This window comes from Tigriopus californicus, chromosome 2 (genome assembly GCF_007210705.1).
Source record: "Tigriopus californicus strain San Diego chromosome 2, Tcal_SD_v2.1, whole genome shotgun sequence".
Classification (NCBI taxonomy): Eukaryota; Metazoa; Arthropoda; class Copepoda; order Harpacticoida; family Harpacticidae; genus Tigriopus; species Tigriopus californicus.
Window position 1 is genome coordinate 11,651,203 of NC_081441.1, and position 22,509 is coordinate 11,673,711.

Sequence of the window (22,509 nt, forward strand, 5' to 3'; positions counted from 1 at the left end):
CTCTTTGGGGAGCCCTCAAGGCTTTGGATAGAAGCTTAGTGCTCGGAACTGATAGTAGAGTGCGCTAAAAAAAACGGGACTCCCGGGTAGGTGTAAAGACTTATCATCTTTATTCATTGATCCCTCAGAATGGCATTGCGACTTATCTTTTGACAGTCTGTAGAGTAAACACATTCTTCACATTGATATTGATGTACGGGTCAATGAGTTTGATCGGAAGCGTTTATTCTTAACCTGAAGTCTTTCTGAGGTATCAAAAGTGACCAAATAGATAACACAATAACTGGTGAGTTGTGAATCTTTAGAAATGTCATGCAGGTTATAACACAACTGTATTAAGAATTCCTTTTGAAAGGTTCGAGTTCCGTTCAAACAGTTCATCAGGGACAATCTGAAGATTTAGAATGGTAATCGACGAAAAAGCAATCATACAGTGCCATTTTGACATCTTAATAGCCCGCCGTCATTCTAATTAGAAAAGCCAAAATTTGGCCTCAGGTATGCTCATGTAGAACCCATGTGCACTGATAGTAAAAAAAAAAAAAAAGAAATTAACAATTCCTTACCAAACACCTGCCTTAATTAATAACCCATCGACCAAGTACCAAAACTGCTTAGGATATGATTTAGCAATGCCGCCCAAAAATTACCTTAATTTTTTTGGACAATATTTGTCATTGATGCCCCCAGAGGTGGGTATTTGGGCAGAAATGTTTACTTATCAAAACCTGATTTGAAAACGCGCTTAGGTTATGGATTCCAAATAGGTGCCCTTCTCAAAAGTCGACTTTTCCTCTGCCATGGTAGAAATTTCATTTTCTGGAGGTTGAATGGCGTTACGCCGTAGTTATTGATCTGTTGAAAGGAAAATTGCCGTGTGTCTGTTTGCAAGGACATATTGGCAGTCCAAACTTCATTTCCATGGCCTTTTTTGCCTCACCCTAAGTAGAATCAAAGCCAATAGACTTGTTTCCTCAACAAGATCTTCTTTAGTTTCGTCCATAAAGGAGATCATGGACAGTATAACAAAAGATTATTTTACCAACATACACTCCTCATTGAGGTCTTGCATACAATTAGTCGTTGATGTGAAAGAGGGTTACTTCATAGACTATAAAGTTAGTTATATTTTGGAAAACTCTCTATGAAATGTTTACACTTTCAAATAAAAAGTGAGAACCTGACAATGTTTTTATTGATTTTTTGGGGTGAGGTCGCCAATGTGGATGGATTCCTAGCCCTGTAAATTAAGAACCATTGAAGCAAATACTGAACTTTTGAGGGAGTTTACCAATCCATAATTCATACATGAAGTGAAAATGTTCCTCTTGGAAAATTGCCCCAAATTCCTGAAGGTCAAAACTTAATATCATTACCTCCATTATCTACAACTGGAGAGTTCAATGGCGTCGACCATAAGTTCATTGAGACGAATTTCACTACATTTCTGGGCATATTTGTACTATCAAATTATACAGTGTGGTCGCAATCGGGTAACTCTTTTAATAGGAGCCTTTTTTTCAAATGCAAAAGGTTTGAATATTGACCGCAAGCGTTCGAAATATAAGTTATTAAGCTATCAGCTATTCTTTTAGTTTTTAACGGGCTGTGCAGCCAATAAGTCTTCATTCAATCTGACTAGGACGTAAGCATAAAAAGTGACTTTTAAACTCACCCTGAAGATTATCGTTCCTAAATCGGATTGGGTGAAAATGGGCGAACAAGGACTCTGAAATTGGAAATACTCTCCCTGTGTTACTGAACTTCGACCAGGATGGTATTATGGTTTGCATCGAGATTCATTCTTTATTATTTTAATGCCAAGAGGTTATATTATCGTCATAATTTTGGTTTTGGACCTACTAACACCAATGCTCCTCGTCGGTTGGTTTTCAAAAATATGCCACATCAAATCGGAAATTGCGAGTAATCAGAGGGACTCAAATAAATCAAATAACTCTTAGATTTACACATATCCAAGGATGCTCAAGACATAACAGATTGAGAACTTTGATCAGTTTGGGTTCTCTTCGTCTTTGCGCCAATTTAACCACATTTTGGTTTGGTTCTCTCGCAAATCCATTGGTTCTTGACTTTCAATGACTGTTTGCAAGTCTTTGCGCCTGATGATCGAGTTCAGTAACACTTTTTCCAATGTAGGAACAAATTCGGGCAAGTTGGTCCTGTTCCTCTTACTTCACAGAGTTAAGTGAACATATTTTGGCCATGGTCTTGGGTTTGATGGATTGATTCAAGACTCATGATAGCAAACAAGAGGTTCTTCCTTTTGCTGCGGAGATCTGTGCCCTCTCAAAATCTTGGAAACGAAGAAATCTTATTTGAGGATGTGGTTGTGGTTTTGTCAACTCCTTGAAAACTGGTGATTGGTTTTCACTTCCAAGGTTTGGCTCTGAAGCATCTTTTAATGGGGTTGAAGAGCTTTCTTAACGAGGATCCGACTCATTGACCAAGCCTATTCCGTCTTCGGAAATGATCAGACATTTGAGGAGAGTGTATATTTCGTTGTTGCCTGAAATCAGAAATATTTTGGCTTGCAACAATGCCATGAAAAACCTATTCATTTGATGCAACTCTTAAAACGAAGGACGAAAAATGAAGGGGAGATTTTTAAAAAAGATAACTGTCTTTTTCTTTGTAAGTACAATTGCCATCTTGACTTTCTCTTAGGAATGCTCGGCCATTATTTCCCGAACTTCAAGTACTGGAAAATGTCGACAGTGCCATCCATAGTTGATAAATTCATTTGTCAACAGCTTTTACTTCCTTACCTTTGCTAGGAATGGAATTACTAACAATTGTACGTAGATAAAAACTTGTTCATTTTACTTCAATTCATTTTCTTATGTATTATTTGATCGACCATCGAATGAGAGTTGGCGGATCTGGCCATCCTTTGAGTTTAATGTTGATCAGCAATTTTGGTGAAAAACGTATTTTGTCATCTCGAAGAAACGGGGAAACCATAAATAAGTTGACACTCGGTCACAGTTTTAGAAATATTTTTGACATGCCATTTTAAATATGTATGGGGGTTGGAAAGATATTTTTTTTCAGATTAAATTAAATTTTATAATTTTTCGGTAGCTTCTGAGGCAGAAAAAACTTTGATGTGATTTTTAAGAATAATATATATCCTAAAACGTACGATTTAGAGACAATTTCATGAATTTTCATTATGTTTAAGAGAACTACATGGCAAATGATATCTTGCTACACACTATCCTACCTGAAAGAAACTGAGGGATGGAAAATTCAAAAAATACTTTGGTATTCTCAAATTTGCAATTTTTTGAGTTTCTTTATTTTGATCATTTCCTCCCAAGAGCAACTGAAGGCGTATTTCAATATTTTTTGCAAACTTTATCGTATGTTGTATGTACATGATTCTTATAATATCACACAATGCTGATATTGATTTTCCAGACCTTTATCCTTTGTTCCATTTTCAGGATACTTCAAATTGTGAATTTGAACTAAGAAGTGGAAGGTATGAGTCTGCTTTGAAATGAAAAAGTTCATGATTTTTTTGGGTAAAATGATATTCTTTAAACCAAGGAGCTATGAATTTGTGGGAAATAATAATCAAGCTTTTTTTTTTCTCGTAGAACCACCAAAATAATTGAATACTCAACTTACAGTGCAAATTTTTATCGCTTTTTTATTACTTATTATGGACGAAAATCATACCCTTTGAATAAATTATTTTGACAAAAAATCAAACTCTTTTTCTGACCCCTGTTATGCTACATATTTGCTACACTAAAGTTGTTCTTAATTGAAAAAATGTTGCTGGAGTTTATTGTGATGATTTTTTTAAATGTTTGAGCTTGTTTTGTTTTGCAATAACAATCGTGTTAGTTTAGAAACTGTTTAAAAATCAAGGCTCACAACCCATGGGTATTCAGAAAGACCCAACAGATAAAATGATGGGCTTTGGAAAGTAAATCATTGGTCCATTATATCATTATATCATCAAAAGTGTGACTTTCGTTGTTCTAGAAAAATTGAAGTTAGTTGCGAACTCCTCTCCTGTTTGAGTCACAGTGTTTTTCTAACTTCATATTAACTATAGATGAAATGATTTCATCACTTAGGTTTTGCAGATTTACCGAAGCCTGCATGTAATTATCTACTAAAATGTCAAAATGAGTCAGACTTGGACAACTCAAATCCGTTGGTAGACCAAATATCATAAAAGTATTAAAAGTTGATAAATAGCCGAAATATAACCTTCTATCTCACATTCCCTGCAGCCGTTAGAAAAGCCCATGAAAATCCAAACAAAAGGAAACAAGAACAGATGTTTGACGTACTTGATTCATTAGACACGTCCATTCCCAACAACAACTCGAATGTTGACTGATATGATGTCATTGGTCGAGACAAGGATACCTTGAACAGGAGGATTGGACATGGCAATTGGCGAAGCTAAGCCATTTTATGTTAACAATATTTCAGCTCCCAAAAAGTCACAAGGGATACTGCCATACATTATGAAAAAGCGACTTAAAAGAAAACAAATCGTGTTTTTACAACAAAATGTTGAGTTATCGTGCTTAAAATGGAATTATCGAAAGTTTCTGGTTTATATAGTAAAAAGTCTGGAGGTGTAAGAATAGCTAATTATGAATATAATAAAAGATGCGCAGTTTGGTGACCAAATGACAGTACCTTCCTGCCTGTTTCTATTTATGACTCGGTCAAAGAGCTGTGACAAAAAGAAGAATCGGCCTAGCTCCGCTAATGTCCACTCCTATAGTTAAAGGTCTCTCTAGTCTAGAAATCGGTGTGGAAGCAATTTCCCATCATCATTTACAATGTAAGAAACTCACCAAAGATCTCGTCCAAGAATGCTTGCTTGAATATACGTCTCTAATGGTCATCATCTTTCAACATATGTTTTCGTTCACATCCAAGGATTTGAAGCACATCCGGATCTCTTCCAAAGATTGGGGATCAATGGTCTTTCGCGGGCTTTCCTTTGTCACACAAATGTGGTTATCTTGACACTTGTAATCGCTCAAAAATTCGGAGATGATTCTCTCTAACTTGGGTCCGGATATTTCGATCCCATTGAAAGCCAAAATGGGCACCAATCTGTCGATTAAAATCGGACTATTGTCCTCTAAGGGAGGATACACAGCCTCCAGGACAACATTGGCCATGAGACAGCCTTAGGGCGATATTGACTTGGGCAAATAGATGCAGCCTTCGACAATGAAGTAGTCACTCGTGTCCTTTACGATCAGGTCGCTTAACATCGTTCGGCTCAGAGCAATGGACTGCCATATCAGCTTCATTCCGACTTCAGTCAAAGCCACAGGGCATTTTTTGTCCAAGATGCTCAGGATAAGACTCTTTTGGTCTTGGGGAACGGAAATTGGGTCATCGCTCGATTTCTCAATACAAAGATCAGACTGGGCGTTCCAACAAGAGGAGTCAACAACTGTTATCATCCCAGCCTACATCTTTGGAGCTACTGTGAAGTTTTAGCTCCGGTATACGAGCTTTGAGGATCAACCTGACATCGGCCTCTGTCATGACATTTCCTCTTGCCTCCAAGTCGTCCATAATATCATTGATATCAATTGAACATTCCTCATATAAACTGAGCTGGAGCACCAAAAGGCAGTGATACCCATACCAAACGATCACGCCGTCATCCCCAATCTTGAATTCAGGGTGAGCTCCCAAGAAAGACGATAAACCTTTCTCATTCATCTGGATTCCGCCCTCTTTCAATTTAGCAAGCACTGCCTTCCCATTGATAGGAGAATTCTCTCTCAAAATGTTTCGAAGCAATCTATCATTTCCGGTCAGAATCAGATCAACAACTCCATCTGCGAAGATTTTGAATCAGGGCAATTGCTTCTCAATAGTATCTCTGATCGTGTTATTGTCCATGGTATTTCCGGCTACTTTTAACTCCCTCTGACTTTGACGTAAAGATATAGGGCATCCATGCTTTAGAAGTGATTCTAGTAGCTGTACATCCGTGACTCCCTTGGGGTTTTTTTGCCTTGGCATCGACCGTGACTTTTTGATTGGGGACTTGCGTATGGACAATTGAGGAACCCTCGGAACTGTATTCTGGGAGTTGACTTATCAATAGAGCTTTTAGATCCGATTTCTTCATTGAAACCCCTTGCTTGTTTAGTAGTGCAAGGACTTCGGTTGTGGTTACGGGACATTTTCGCTTCAATATTGCTTGAATCCTCTTTCCCTTGCGATTTAAGTGTTCTTGGCATAGATTGAACTGCTAGCGTCACGTGGAAAAATCGCTTCATTTGATATCATGTAGTTTGGATAACTGGTGTCAATCACGGACCTCAGAATTGAAATGCCCATCTGGATTCCTTTGAAGCGTAATAGCATCTCCTCCATTTCATGCAATGGAATGGGACATTTGCTCTTCAGCAAGTTCTCTAAAATCCTGGCATGACCCCTATTTTTCGTTATCTGTCCATTCTGCCCGACCTTGAACAGTGCAAAAATGGCTAAAGGACATTTCTCTAAGATCAAGACCAACTTTTCCACAGCCAATCGGATAAAGCTTGATTGCTCAGATAGAGATAAGTTGGAGTTGGGCAACAGATCAGTTTTAGGTTCAAAGATTGAACCTTGGACGCCAGATGGCGTGAAGTTGGAGGACATAACGGAGATGCCCGAAGCCCCTTGAGAGCTGTAGTCCTGGAGTGTAGCCATTGGGCAGGTTGGGAGCAACTCAATGATGGGATGGGCTTGGCCTTGGACAGAGCTTGATTGAAATGAAAAAGAAAAGAAATGTTTTAATGCAGAAAATGGAGAGGTTATTCTGGCACCGATTGCGATCGCCAGATGGAGTTAGTTGCGCGGATATTGATAACTGTTCTTGAACCCGTTCTCTATAGGGACGTTTAGGCAAGCTCTGGCAGGTTCGTTTGTTTGCTGGTACCAGTGTCAGTGATGCAACTTTGGGGCTTCAAACACGTTTTTGAGAAGCTGACCCTTCTTTCATGTTGCCATATGAGGAAAGGTCACCTTCGTTAAAACTAGTTTGAAACGCCAACTTTGCGTCACTGACATTGGCAGGCAAGTTTGTTTGCTGGTACCAGCGCTAGCCTAAATGTCCGAAAGGAATGGTGAAGGCAACTTGCCAACAGGGTTGCTACTCTCAAGAAATTGTCATAAATACCTCAAACTTCCGTTTCGTGACAAATCAGTTCAGATATGTTTTCAGAAAATACTCGGTGAATTAAGCCATTTATAGACCTGGTTGACAGCCGTCACAGAAGCTTCTTAAGAAGGCCACTTTCGTCTTCAGGCGAGAAAGAGTGAAAATTATCTTCAATCAAATAACTAATGAATAATCAGTATGATGACAATAATAAACCGTTTATTGATTTATGAGATCCAAGCATTTCATAACTTCGCTTGTTTTGTTTTGTTTATTAAATCAGAAGGTAACCCTCTCGCTCGGTCTGGCATCTTAAGATGGGTGTCCCAATTAAGGGATATTCCCGCTTTGTTGTCACAGCCCAACATTATCTATTACCTCACCCTCGGATATGACCGAAGGTTCGCCCATTTATGCTGTTAAAGCATGTTGTAATTTAAATACAGCAAGAAAGCTTGGACTTGTGAGATCGAACCAGAATTCGCAAATTGGAAAGCGAATGCTCTACCAATACCGTACCCCAGCAAGCCTTGAGCTAAAATCACTTATTCTCCTTAATGCTTTTTAAGCCATTACGGCGATGTACATTCTTTAAAAGGTAATAGGAACAACTTTCTAAGCATTTCTCTCAGATCCCAAAGGTGTTAAAAATCACTAGACCTGAAGAAAACTCACGTATTTGACCGAAACAAAAAATACTTTGAGTATTTGTTCGAAAAGCCATATCTTAGTGTAAGGGGCAGTATTATGAAAACGTCAAAAGAAAACTTGCCAAAAAAATGGATGGCCGGGCTAGGTAATCAAAATTGGACCGGATCACCTCTGAAATGAGGGTTAACCTTGAATCACTGGATTCACATATTGGACAGAAATGTCGGCCATTGGCACGTTTTATTCATAACAATATTAATAACAGCAGGCTTCAAGATACATCTCCGATCCCGTGCAGGAGTTTGAGTGGTTTTTTTTCTCCATTAGTGCACGTAAACCGACATCCTTATATTCATGTGGCTTCTGGGTTTACCAAGCTCTTCAGATGCATTTCACGAGTTCCCTGATTCCAATGCCGCTTAAGATATAAAGCACTCTTCGAGCCTCCTTGGCTGGGGTTCAGAATTCGGCCTATTTCCAATCGGATTATTTTGAGTTGAGGAGGGATTATCTGACAGCTTCATTCGACTTAGACCTTCAATGCACTTTGTGTAAGCCTCCGATTCTGAGAAGCACGCCTCGTTTTGGGACGTATCAAGGGCTTCGTCCATAAATTGACCCCGTCGGAGTAGTTTACGATTGCATTTGCCAACGTCAATATTTAAGAGGTATGGTGAAAAAGCACTCTCAAAGTTCTCTTTAGTGGTTTCAATCTTGTCATAATCCGGATCATTAGACTCCAAGGCTGACGTCAAAGATGAAGGCTTTTTTGTATCTTGGAAAAGCGATGCTTGGGTTTGAGGTTTAGGATGTGGCTTTTGGATTGGGGAAGATTGGGTTTTCGATTCCAGAAGGTCCTTAAGTTCTTTCCAATGTGACGGTTTTTTTTTCGGCTCAGGATGTGACAGTTTTTTGAGGTGTGATAATTGGCTATTCTCTTCTAGGACTTGGATTTGTGATAGTTGACGTTTTGGGGGATTAACAAAGCCAATCCCGTCTTCAGTAACGATGAGAGTTTTAAGAAGATTGTAAACATCATTGTTGCCTAAAAACATGTCAATATTTGCGTCAAAAACTAGAAATTCTTCGTTAAAAGCGATGATTTGTGAACTGTTGTTGCTTGACAAAAATTAGAATGAAAAAAGTGCTTCTTTCATCAATTGCATTTTTCGAAGATAAAATCCGTACAACAATGTATTTTTGCCTATGACCTGAGGTTTTCTGATGTTGACACTAAAGGAAAAATTGCCATCATTTACAACTTCAATTTTTTTAAGCAAAAAAGAAATTTCTTTTTACTAGGAAATGTTTGGCTAAACGTAGCTATCTTTTCAAAACTGTTTCGTAAAAGTGTCAATTTAAATATCAGGGAGACTCACCTAAAACGTCTTCCAAGAATCTCCTCTTAAAAAGGCACTTTTGATTGGCATGTTTCAACGAGTTGCTTTTGTCGACATCCAAGGACTTTAAACACATGACGATTTCTTCTAACGATTTGGGATCCATGGTTTCTTTGGGAATTTTCTTCAGCGAGCACATAAAACCGTCATGGCATTTGTATTTGAACGAGAATTCCGTGATAATCCGCTCCAAATTATTTTCGGATATTTCAATTCCTTTGATCGCTAAAGCAGCCACCAAGTTGTCAAGTGATTGAGGACATTTGTTCTCCAAAATCGGATGGAGGGCCCCTAAGACGACATTTGCCATGAAACCACCTTCACATGATATTGAGGTGGGCAAATAGACAAGACCTTCAACAATGAAGTAGTCGCTGGTTTCCATTACAATTAGGTGCGTTATCATTCCTCTGCTCAGAGCAATTGAATAAGAGATCAACGTCATTCGGACTTCAGTGACCGAAATGGGACATTTCTCGTCCAAGATACTTTGGATCAGGCGAAGGTGATCTTTTGGATTGGAGGAAGGGGTATCATTGATGGATTCATCATTATTGTTGTTCAATTCGGATGAAGTTTTCTCAACATCACTCAAGTTCTGGTTTTCGTTGCTAGCCAGGGTATCATTCTCACACAAATCCGTGCCTTCACTATCAGCTTTAACATTCAGATCAAGGAGGAAACAACCCTTGGCTACATATCTTAAATTGGCTTCACTCATCCTTATTCCCTTGGCACTCAACTCGGTCAAAATGTCATGGACTCCCAGAGCGCATCCTCTGTTCGCAATGGATTCGAGGGCTTTGCGACAAGCGTCATCAAACCGAAAAATCATCCCACCATCGCCAATCTGAAACTCGGGAAGATCTCCGGCCAATGTGGCTCTCAGGTCTTTATTATTCGTTTGAATTCCTTGCCGCTTCAATTCGGCTCGAACTTGACCCATATTGATTGGACAGCTCTTATTTAAAATATTTTGGAGAGCGTTGATTTTGTCTGCTTTGACTGACATCACGATATCATTGTCGGTGGTTTTAAAATCGGGCAGGTTCTTCTCGATAGTGGACCTTAAATTCAGATTGCTCATGGATATTCCGGTTGCTCTTAGTTGCTCACGAATTTTACTCAAATTTATTGGGCAACTCTTCTTCAGAATACTCTCTAGTTTCTTCAGATTTTCATTGCCTTTCTCTGTCTCTTTGACCTGAGTCATCACCTGGCTTCGGATTTGAGTTCGGACAATGAAGGTTTTGATAATCGTGAATTCAGGGAGATGGGCCCGTAACTCCCTCCTCAATTTGGTTTTACTAATTCCCACACCTTGCTTTTCCATTCGGCCTATGACTTCAGCCACGTGGATTGGACACTTGCTTTTCAACATGGCCTGAACCATCCTCATTTCACGAGTTTCAGGAGGCTTGGCAAACACTTGAAAAGTCTGAGTACGAGTAGGATTAACTACTCCATGTGAAATTACGTATTTAGGGAAATGGGTGTCAACGACCGATCTTAAATCCGGGATCCTTATTTCAGTTCCTTGCGAGCACAACTGCTTACGCATTTCGCTCAAGCTGATTGGAGATTTTTGTATGAGAATGTGTCCCACCATCGCCTTCAATTGGCTATTCGTTTTCGTCACCACTCCATTGTTCGTTCCAACCTCAAATTCGGGGAAATGAGTCTTGATGATAGGCCGCAATCTTGTTTTCTTTATTCCAATTCCCTGGGCTCGTAATTTCAGTCGAATTGCTCCTATGTTCATTGGACGCTGTTTTAGAATCTGTCGGAGTTTTACTACCATTTCAGGTTCAACGTTTTTCCATAGGGTAACCTTATCGGTTCCATTACAGGCCGCCATGATGAAGTTGGTGGTTGGCTTTCCGGTTTCCTCCATGCGTTTGAAATACTTGTAATAACAGCTAGTTCGAGAACATCGAGCATAGCAGGGTTGCCAGGTTTTCAAAAACTTATTCCGCCAAATTCCGCCACATTTGAACAATTTTACTTAATCGTGAACAAAACACTATTATTAGCAATGTATCATGGCGTTTTAGTCATATACATAACCTAGCAATCAAACGTGCAGTTCACAATATGATAGATATTTCTTGTAACGTTAGGTTCAGAGCAAATGTGACAAAAAACTGAAACTGAAAGTCGTCATTTGTGTTAAACAGAGCAAAAATATTGTCTCACCAACCTTCAACAGATTTCCTTCCCTTTCAATAGATCAAAGCACTTGTCATTAGATGACCCATAACACTTAAAAGAGAGATTTTTGAGATGTCCATTCAAGGTTGCCGTACGCCAACAAACTAAACTTTATTCCATGCCAAAGTTAAACACCACAAAATGGTTAAAAATGCCCTCTAAAGTTTTGAAAGAAATACCCAAGCAAATCTTGGCATATTTCTAGCTAATAAAATCATGGGGAAAAACTTTCAAGAAGATGTCATCAATTTCCGAAGGTATCGCCATCTACCGTTCAAAAGACCGGTTTCTTGAAAAGTGGCTCATTCAAAATTACAAATTTGACATTAATTTGAACAAACTGGGCATATAATTTCAAATCATGTGATCAAGGAATGGTTATGCTAATCATGCCTTCTCTTTTAAAACTATTAGACCTTTGCCATTGATGAATTTTGCAAATTAGTGGATATTTTCTGGGAATTATGTATTGAATCAGACATGAGGGTCCTCAGTGGGAGCTAAACTAATGGTCCAGTTATGCATCACAGTTATTTAACAAAGCAGCAATTCACACCTCACACACCAACGCTCTGGTCTTTAACACGTACATCCCAAGTAGTTTTCATCAAGCTAATTTTTTTTTATTCAGTGGAGCATTCAGTGTTTATAAATACTGGCAAAAGTAAGAGCCGGAGGGGTGTAAAAACGAGTGATAAATTATTTTGTGCTAGAATGAAGTAATGATTTTATTTAACAGCAATGATTTTAATCAATGGCAATAAATTGCATTCCTTGTCATCTTGCGGATTTGAAATATACCAACTAGATAAGTTGAATGGGCCTTTCAAAAAATGGGCCTGAAAAAGTCTTCCTTTGTGGTGATTCACTGTTAATGTTCTAAAGGTAAATTTTGGGTTTCCTCCACAGTTTTCTTTAAATTGCGTGTCAAATACAGTGGCTTATTTGCTGCAGTTCTTTGACTAGTGCACTAATCCCAGATCACCGGGGCAACTATCTAAAACTTTTTAATTCTCCTGTTGAACATTTCTTTAATTCTGAAATGAGGCAAGTTTGTCTCATTCCCCCTCCTAAAAACCTGTATTGGTATGGCGTTACTTTTTCTAAACAGGAATGGTAATGGAGTATTTTTTTTAGTGAAACTTTGGCTGTTTTTGGCAAGAAAACAAGAACAGAAAAAAAGTGTAGCTTTGACATTTGATTAAAAATCAGTCAAACCCATCCACTTAAAAAACCAATTAAACCTATCAAACAAAAAACGGTCCCCTTTACCCAACAAACCCCCCCAAACACCCTTGGATTAAATCATTTGCCAACCCTGTTAAAGCGGTATACCGGGGTTTGAAAAAACTCTTCTCCAATCAAAATCAGCACAAGAAAGAGCAAGTTTTCCCAAACGCACTTTTCGAGTCCGATTTTGGTACTTTAGCTGCGTGATTATGAAAAGTGGCCTTGCGTTGGATGGAAGCTTTAACCCAATCTTGACCACAACTATGAAAAAATGAGGATTCTTCTTTGGTATCCACCCCATGTAGATGTGCATAGCTATAAATGTTGTCCAATTTAAGATGTAGAAGACATGAAGCCAATGAATTAGTAGTCATTTTCAACCACCCTGACGTTTTTAATGACACTCTACCTTTGATTCTTTTTTAGATAAGCCAAAGACCAAGCCCAGCCAATCAAAGGCATAAAGAAACAGAGTAGCCCATAATTTGCTAATCATGTGAACATAGCAGACATCCAATAACACCTGGTGGACTTAAAAATAGGGGTTTGCTTATCTAGTTCCTGAGAGTATATCATCTGTATTTCAACACGTTGGCTCATGTAGTGATGGTTGAAAGTTTTTGATAAGCTATTGTACTATTCTACAATTGTTGAAGGAGAAAAAGTTCATTCAAATTAATTCATACAGATAGTAGGTGATGATGGCCACATTTTACAGACAGAGATTCCAACTTGGCTGGTTTTGCCCATTCAAATACTGCCCTGACATAGTTTCATTCTCTTTAACCTCAATCCATTCCTATGTAATCAAGCCAATCTAAAACGGGACACATATTGGGTGGGGGTAAGAAAAGAGCATTGTGATCTTCATTGGATGACTCATGGAATTGAGGATGGCAATGATAGGTCCGTTCAACGCAAGGCTACAAATTGCTAATCACGCAACTAAGTACCAAATCGGACTCGAAAAGCCCGTTTGAGTAAGTTTTCATCATTATCAAAAGCTAGTGATGCCAATTTGAAGTGATGATGATCTGCTACAAAGATATAGGTCTGGATTTCAATTACAAGCCTACTGTGTCCTCCAATAGACATTTAAATAAGCCTCATAATTATCTTAAGGTCTCCAAATTTTTAAGTAGTCTTTAAACCACAGAGCCACACCACAAGCTTGCATTGCGAGCAAACCAAATTTATGAACACTAGGATGACATCTACGGCTTTAAGGCTTTTCGGGTCTGATCATCAATCGGCTGGAGAAACACTGGCATAGTTACCCATGTAAGCTTCAGTAAAAAAGCACAATAAACTTATGTTTACCTTTCTTTTCCATGCTTAAAATGCCTCATTATGAGCAAATTCAGGGATGAAAAAATATGAAAAAACATTTTTGACTACCTGGTAGAAAATGGTGACAGAAAAAGGCAAAAAAGTGACTTGTTTAAAGTTAGAAATTTGGCATTCAATTCCATTCAGTGTGATCAATGAATGGTTAAGCTAACATATACTTTCATTTGTTCAAGCATTAGTCCTTTATCATTGATGTATTTGACTAGTTATTTTTTTTTCTTGGATTTTACTGATTCAGACTACATGTCCCTAATTCAGACATGATAGTCCTTAGGGGAAGCTAGGCTGGAGAAAAATGAAAAAGAAGACGCCCTACATTTTTCTTTAGCTTCCTTCCCCCTTAAACGCCCTGCCCTACTACCAGCTGAAGATGCATACCAACAAGGTTTAAACCACTTTTAATACTTCATACTTACTTTTTAGTTGGATTTAGCTTAAGAAAAATAAAGCAAATCACACCAACGCTAACTCCATTTTTAGAATATATCGACAGGTATCCATGAAATAAAAAAGTTCGATCGTGACACTTGAAGGCAAGTCTAATTCTATTGCATTTAATATTTACTTGTCACGATATTTGTTTCAAAGTTATGGTACCCAATATAGCTGACAAGGAGTGGGCCCGAAGATTCGATTTTTTTTCAACAATAACCTTTGGCTACCTCTGCTGAGTTCCCTCAGCCAGGTTTTGGGCCCAGATCTTCTAATTTTTATCTCGTATTTATTGTCATTAACGATAAGGCGAATGATTCAGAAGATATGAAACTTTAGTCCCTTCCGAAAAAGTCCCTTTTTCTGAAAATCCGCCAAGTAATAACTAATATGTTATAGAACCAGTCACGTAAATAACCGAACTTGCTACAATATCCAAGAGTGAGATAACAACTCAAAATTGGATCAGAAACATATCGCTTGTATTCTTCATTCTGAATCAACTTCAACATCAAAGTTGTTCTGAATTTAACACAATCAATGAGAACGAGTAGTGCCGTGGAGCCCTTTTGAAAAGGTAAAGAGGATCAAGGGAATCTACTAGGTAGATCCTGGATCATAAATACCGTATATCCATCCTGCCAATCCCGAATCAATAAATCAAAGCCGAAACTTTCACATGTCCAGGCAACGTTCTCTTTTGCCCCAAAAATATAGATGGGCACATTGTGAATGTCACAGACACCTTCGTTTCAGAGAAACCATAACATGTATCCTGGTTACGAGATGGCTACTTGAGGGTAATCCTTAATGATTTTCTTACCTTTTAATAAGCCGTTACAAGGGTAATACTGAGTACACAACAAACATTTACTCTCTTTACTTTATTTACTTTGTCGCTCAACCGCTGGAAAATCAGCTTGCCCACCATTCATAGAACAAAAGCGACAAGAGGAGTGCTTTGAAAGATTTCAAAGAAATATCCTCGGCCAACAACTGGAGAAATGGACTCAAGACGGATATGAGTATTAGGCATCTTCTGAATTGTTCGCTTTATCCAAAACAAGTGACCCACCCCTGTGTCAGTTGCATATAAGCATTCGTCGATACAACTTTTAAACAGAAACAAAGAGGGAAGATTTTGGAGCAAAAACCATTGAAATTGGAAGTGTGTTCTGGGATACCATGATTTTCTATCCATATACCATGATCAACGCAACCAAAGGCTTGCTTTAAGATATCCAGAGAGGGCCAGTGCCATTTTGTCGAATTGATTTTCGAATCAACTTTGTTCGTTTGATGTATTTGTTCATGATGTTTTTCTTTAAAGCCTTCAAAAGTATATTTTGAATGACGCAGGACCAAATTGAGGTACCGATTACAAATTTGGTTCAAGATAGGATACAATCGTCTTTTTTCTTCTCCTTGGTCTCGAGCTTGGCAATCGAAGATGTCAATTTCGCCACCAAATGGGGCCCATTCCCGATCGGATTGATGGGCGTCGAGGTTGGGAGATCTGGTAAATTTGCTCTGCCTGGAGTCAAGTCATCCGAGTTTGACGGTCCCTCCCCATCTTCGGTCATATCAAGGGCTTCATCCAAGAAAATATCCCATTGAGGTAACTTGCGTCTGAGTTGGTCAAGATCAGCACTTCTGGAGCTTGGCGGAAGGAGGTTTGGAATAACTTCCTCGGCTGTTTCGATGTCTTCATTTGCCGGAACTTCAAGCTCCAAGGCTGATGACAAAAATAAAGGGTCCTCTGCTACATTGGCCATCTTTGTTTCCTCTATAAATGCTGGTTGGGTAAGTGGTTTGGGATGTGGCTCATCGATATGAGAGGATTGGGCATTTAGTTCCGGATTGGTCTCCAGAGGTGGTCTTAATTGGGCTAATTGGATTCCTGGTTCAGGGGATGGCTCCTTAAGCTCTTTGATTATCGGTGGTAATTGGGCTATTGGTTCGAACTTCGGCTCGTCAAGGTCTCTGATTTGTGTAGCTTGGGCTTCTGGGGGATTGACAAAACCGATCCCTTCTTCAGTAACGATCAGGCTTTTGAGTAGACAGTAGACATCGTTGTTGCCTGAAAATAAATATAAAAAGAACAACGTTTCACTGTGAACATTTTTGAGTCCTTGAATAAAGAAATAGTTCAAACACGATCTTTTGACCGTTCAATATGTAGTTGGGTTATGCAAAACTTTAAAATTAAGTAAAAGAGCGTTTTGCATTGTTTTATTTTTAAAAGATATCAAATTTCTTTGAATTCGAATACACAGAGAGTAAATCACAATTTGCTATACTATCAAAACATTCTGGAAACAGAAAACCAAAAATGCCCTCATAAATATAATGCGTCAAAAATGAACTGTCCACATGTGTAAGTTTTTCCATCGAAACGCATGCGACCAATTTACGACAAATTATACCGTATGGTAGCTGAGTGGTCTAATGTACCCAATAGAGCCACAGCATGGTGGGTTCGCATCCCACCTTCGGATAAAACCTATCATCGCAGTGAAACTTACCTAAAATGTCTTCCAAAAATCTTTTCTTAAAAAGGCGCTTTTCATTCGCAACTTTCAACGAGTTGTTGTCGTCGACATCCAATGATTTCAAGCATTCGACGATTTCTTCTAAAGATTCCGGATCCATCACGTGTTTAGGACCTTTTATCACCTGACTCACAAAACCGTCTTGGCACTTGTATTTGTACGAGAATTCCGAGATCATCCGCTCCAGCTTATTTTGTGTTATTTCAATGCTTTTGGTCGACAAAATATGGACCAAATTGTCAATTGAATGAGACCATTCGTTTTGCATAATCGAACGGAGGGCCTCTAAGACGACATTCGCCATGAAACTGCCTTCAGCTGAGATTGAAGTGGGCAGATAGACGAAACCTTCAACAATGAAGCAGTCGCTGATTTCCATTACAATAAGGTCACGTAGGAACGATCGACTCAATGAAATGGAATGAGATATCAATTCCATTCGGATTTCAGTTATAGAAATAGGACACTTTTCGTCTAAGATGGTTTGGATAAGTTGAAGATGAACTTTTGGAATTGAGGAGAGGAGATGGTTGGTGAATTCATCCCCACTCGATTCATCATCGGAGTAGTCGGCTTCGGATTGAGTTTCCTCAACATCACTCGAGTTCTGGCTTTCGTCACTGGCCAGGATATCTTTCTCAAAATAGTCCACGGCTTCATCATCGGCTTTAATATTCAAATCAAGGAGGAAACCCTTGGCTACATATCTTAAATTGGCTTCACTCATCCTTATTCCCTTGGCACTCAACTCGGTCAAAATGTCATGGACTCCCAGAGCACATCCTCTTTTAGCAATGGATTCGAGGGCTTTGCGACAAGCGTCATCAAACCGAAAAATCATGCCACCATTGCCAATCTGAAACTCGGGAAGATAGTCTGCCAATATTTTTCTCAGATTTATATTGTTCATCTGAATTCCTTGCACTTTCAATTCGGCTCGAACTTGACCCATATTGATTGGACAGCTTTCATTCAAAATGCTTTGAACCGCGTTGATTTTGTCTGCTTTGACTGACATCACGATACCATTGTCGGTGGTTTTAAAATCGGGCAGGTTCTTCTCGATAGTAGACCTTAAATTCAGATTGCTCATGGATATTCCGGTTGCTCTTAGTTGCTCACGAATTTTACTCAAATTTATTGGGCAACTCTTCTTCAGAATACTCTCTAGTTTCTTCAGATTTTCATTGCCTTTCTCTGTCTCTTTGACCTGAGTCATCACCTGGCTTTGGATTTGAGTTCGGACAATGAAGGTTTTGATAATCGTGAATTCAGGGAGATGGGCCCGTAACTCCTTCCTCAATTTGGTTTTACAAATATCCACACCTTGCTTTTCCATTCGGCCTATGACTTCAGCCACGTGGATTGGACATTTGACCTTCAACATGGCCTGAACCATCCTCATTTCACGAGGTAAAGGAAGATCATTAGCACTTGCTCGAGGAGTCGGAACTTTAGCGAGATCGACCCATCCATCAGTAATCGAGTATTTGGGGAGATGGCCGTCAATCACTGATCTTAGGACCACGTTATTCAAAATGGTCCCTTGAGAGTCGAGCGCCTTTCTGATATCCCCCAAGTTTATAGGACAATCATTTTTCAGAATTCTCTCCACCATCTTCGCATATTGTAACTCCTTCGTCAGGATCGTTCCGCTTTCTCCGATTTTGAATTCAGGAAAATGGGTCTCGATTGTCAGCCTCAACACTTTCTTGCTTATTTGAATCCCCTGAGCCTGCAATTGTTTTCGAACTTCGCATATGCCAATCGGACAGTTTTCAAAAATCTGTCGGAGTTTCACTACACATTCAGGTTCAGCATCTGATGGTTGATCTGACAAATTGGAGACTGAATCATCCCGTGCATCAGAGGGCTCCATTGCGGCTTGTACGGTTTCCTCCACGGCATCCACGGATTCGACATCCTCAAAAACCGGCCCGAGAAACTCCAACACGGTTGTTGTTGATGTTGTTGTTTCAGAATCATCCACCATTGGTTCAATTGGTTCAGGGTCTACCACAATCATTTTGGCCGATTCTTCGTCGAAACGTGGGGTAATGTTAAAAAATTGGTCCACAAAATTTTGCAACGCCTCTAAACTAACTTCGTAACTGAAGTGTCGAAGATAAGACTGAATACCTTTCAGTGTGACGTATACGGATTTCAGTCCATTTTGATTGACGAATCTTTGGATATATTCCATGACAATGAGATTGTCCACTTTGGATAGACGTGTGGCGTCATATTGAAATGAACAAACGGTTTTTACATTAGTTGTGAAAGTCTCGTTTTCAAGCTCTACAAAGAAGTCTGGATATCGCCGTAGAAAATCAAGAACACTAATCTTGTCTGGAAGTCTTGTAGGCATTTCATGGTCGCGGTCAACAATTGCTAGGATTTGTGCTATGGTCAGTTCAGGTCGAGAGCTGAGAGTTATGATCATGAATTTGACCACCTTTATTTCACTCGGCATCTCATTCCAGATGGCTTGGGCGATCGTTCCAGTTCCAAGATTGACGAAGGTCTCTGCATTGGAGCGCAAGTATATGTTCAGTTTGCTAATACTCGTTATATCAAAAGAGGCTAATACAGGGAGTGCACGAAAGACCCATGGCGTCTTAAAAACTATTTTTTTCTCCGATCCATTGGTTGACCTGCGGTAGGAGTTCTCTATTGTGATTGAGGTGGTGCTCATCAAATGCAGAATGGCTTCGTCTACCTTGGAGAGGACCTTAACTTCCATTTTCGACGATTAATATCCCTGTAAAAAATGCAAAAAAAAACACAACAGGTCAGGTTAGGAAAAAGAGGTTTGAGCTTATAGAGGTGATATAGGGTCCTTCGAACGACTGTTCAAATCTCAAAATTGGATTTTGATATTTTTTTTAATTGGTTGAATTGCTCGCAACATTGAAAAAAACATTCATTATTCCGGAATTCATTCTCACGTTTGCCGTTAAAAAAAAAAAGAAGCGGCTGCTAACATTTGGTAAGGTAAAACCCAGTTATGGTGACATTTTCAGGCAGCGACAACATTTTCTACATAACGGGGTGCCACTTTTGGAGGTCAAAAAGGTGCACAGGCGTTGAAATAAGATTGGATATTGTCAAGACACTTTGTACATCACACATTTTTGTTCTTTACTGTTTTCGCATTCGGCTCTTTCAATTAATCTCGGAGACTCAAAGAAGTGCAAATAATTCTCACGCTGGAGTATCTTATCAGAGTTTCTAATTTTTACACAACAGTTATATTCCAAGTTTTTGGGAGTCGTACAAGCATTGTGAGATATTGTAAATAAAGAATTTCATCTCTTTTCCACTCATGAGCGCTTGACATAATAATGTTGCGCATCTTCTTCTCGACTCTGAGATTTATGTTATGTTTTATTTTGGAGAACTATACATTACATAAACCTCGCGACGAATAAGAATAAGGGACCCGATAGAAGAATCGCCCATTCAGAGAGAAGAAGATTCAGCTCACCTGTTCTGATCTTTATTCATTAAGAATCTTCAGTTTATGTGAAAGCATTACAAAATCTCAGTTTTGGCGTCCCCAGGGTAGCCAAATTTCTATATCACGGGGTCCAGAGATTTCAAAATTTCCCTTATAACGGAGTTCTGAGCTTTGACAATGTTCCTTAATAAGGGGTCATTTTAAACAGGATTTGCATGGGCACGAGTCGGTTTCACAATATTTTCACACTTTAACGTGGTTTTCAGTTTCACTATAACGGGGTTCACTAAAGCAGGATCTATCTTTTGTACATGCCAAACATCACATCACCAGTTTAGAGGAGAATTGTAATCCTAAGCGTGATTAGACAACTGTGGGACAAAATGTGACTGTTACCCTCTTACCTCTTATCAGACGTTATACATAAAGGCAGTTCAGATCACAAGCCACAAACACTCTTAATTCTCAAATGATGCCATAATAGTCTGCTAGATCTAGTCCTTCCACCACCCGCTTGTTTTGTTTACTCCATCAGCTGTAAAATCAGCATACTTCTAGCCATTCATTAGTGCAGGGGCGAGTCCGGCAGAGGACTCGAGTTTTTCAACGGACTCAAAGTCAAAGAAACTCATTTAGTTTTTACCAAGCTAAAATTGGCTAATGGTTTTTTTCCGCAAAAGTTCTCTTTGTAGGGGACTTTAATTTTCCGGCTCGCATTGTACAGTGGAAGGTTAGTCCATCCAGATGGATTTATTCCCATTTCGAAATTGACATCTCAGTTGCTTAAAAAAACGGGAAAAGTTTGCGATCCTGCGCAGTCTCTCCCGGCATGTTGGTGAAGTCACCAAATCAAATAGTGTTCTGGACTTGGTGTTTTCCAATGACCCTAATCTGATGCAATATGTTGATGGGACACCTAGTAATCTGTCAGATTATCATCTTATTGATATTACTCAATAGCCACCATACCCTGGAGTCAGAAAGGCCAGTCTAGCTAAGTTCAAGTTCAAAGATGAAGAGTGACTACTGATTGTAGAAAGATTAAGTGAGCTCGACCTTGTTTGGATATTGAAACAGGGATAGATGGAGCTTAAGATGAGCAGATTTTAGTTCTTGGGGAAGTTTGCTCAGGTCAAGAAAGTTCTCAATTGGTGAAGAAGTTTCATTTGTGGCAGGAAACAAATGGTTAACGTTGAGAGATAGTGACATAAATCTTTAAGTACCAGAGTTAGTGCCAAATGTTCCCAGTGCTTAGAAGCGCAATGCATCTTTATCTTCCTTTTCTTTTTCCAATTAACAAAAGATCCAATCATATCATGACCCCTCAGTGAATTAATATCCACTATTATGACACATCCTCTGTATGCACCTCAGGGAGTGCTTGAGTTGTCCTCACTAATAAACAATACACGATGTCAAGTCAGGTGTTTGTTTCTCAGCAATCCATTATTGGTTGTCTCCCTTTTATCATCTTCATTTCTCCACTTCAGAAGCTCAGCTTGCTTGAACGTATCACACGTTTAAGACCAGAGAAAGTATCACAATTCTAACTCAGTACAAGTTGATTGTCCAACCAGATCTTGAATATGCCTCGCCCGTTTGGGCTCCAACAAGCTCAGAGGGTTTGCAAAAGATCAAGCAGGTCCAAATATGTTTCTCCAGGAACACCAAAGGTATGAGAGCTAGTGCTCTTGTATTTGGAGAGGCTTGAAAGGTTGGGACTGTATAGTATTCAAAGGAGGTACAAATGGCACTTGATACTCATGCTCTTTTTCAGAAACATTCATGAGGTTTGTCCAAACCCGGGATTTTATGGTCAATTGTGGTGACTGTAGAGGCTTAACATGCGTTTTGAGAGCATTGTCAAGGCCTCGTGAATCCAGGCTAGTTAGAGTAATGAAGTCCACCTCTTCTTTCTTGGGCTCCTTCATTGCTCAATTTGGTCCTCTATGGGGACGTTTAGGCAAGCTCTGGCAGGTTCGTCTGTTTGCTGGTACCAGTGTCAGTGATGCAACTTTGGGGTCTCAAACACGTTTTTGAGAGGCT

General features: G+C 39.3%; 2 protein-coding genes and 1 long non-coding RNA gene across 4 annotated transcripts; 1 reads left to right on the forward strand and 2 right to left on the reverse strand.

The window, feature by feature from the left end:
• Nucleotides 1–1,678: 1,678 nt before the first annotated feature.
• On the forward strand, nt 1,679–2,641 carry LOC131876803 (uncharacterized). The gene is made up of 2 exons (XR_009372818.1): nt 1,679–1,785; nt 2,161–2,641. It is a non-coding gene; the product is annotated as an uncharacterized LOC131876803 (long non-coding RNA).
• On the reverse strand, nt 1,729–21,022 carry LOC131876794 (uncharacterized). Of its 2 annotated transcripts, XM_059222284.1 has the most exons (5): nt 20,868–21,022; nt 16,977–19,764; nt 15,275–16,531; nt 6,642–6,778; nt 1,729–2,530 (listed from the first exon to the last, which is right to left on the reverse strand). In XM_059222284.1, exons 2-3 carry the CDS (start codon nt 19,744–19,746, stop codon nt 15,843–15,845), a joined length of 3,459 nt encoding a protein of 1,152 aa, XP_059078267.1. In that variant the 5' UTR covers nt 19,747–19,764; nt 20,868–21,022; the 3' UTR covers nt 1,729–2,530; nt 6,642–6,778; nt 15,275–15,842. The 2 variants fall into 2 exon arrangements, with proteins under 2 accessions (XP_059078267.1, XP_059078266.1); XM_059222283.1 differs by lacking the exon at nt 6,642–6,778.
• On the reverse strand, nt 8,039–11,174 carry LOC131876795 (uncharacterized). The gene is made up of 2 exons (XM_059222285.1): nt 9,208–11,174; nt 8,039–8,873 (listed from the first exon to the last, which is right to left on the reverse strand). Exons 1-2 carry the CDS (start codon nt 11,120–11,122, stop codon nt 8,248–8,250), a joined length of 2,541 nt encoding a protein of 846 aa, XP_059078268.1. The 5' UTR covers nt 11,123–11,174; the 3' UTR covers nt 8,039–8,247.
• Nucleotides 21,023–22,509: the final 1,487 nt, after the last annotated feature.

Excerpts from the sequence above, each read along its gene's own strand:
- LOC131876794 (XM_059222283.1), bottom strand. The coding sequence starts at position 19,746 with ATGGAAGTTAAGGTCCTCTCCAAGGTAGACGAAGCCATTCTGCATTTG. Across the intron at positions 16,532-16,976 it reads ATTTTTGGAAGACATTTTAG|GCAACAACGATGTCTACTGT; the intron begins GTAAGTTTCACT and ends ATTTATTTTCAG.
- LOC131876795 (XM_059222285.1), bottom strand. The coding sequence starts at position 11,122 with ATGGAGGAAACCGGAAAGCCAACCACCAACTTCATCATGGCGGCCTGT. Across the intron at positions 8,874-9,207 it reads ATTCTTGGAAGACGTTTTAG|GCAACAATGATGTTTACAAT; the intron begins GTGAGTCTCCCT and ends ACATGTTTTTAG.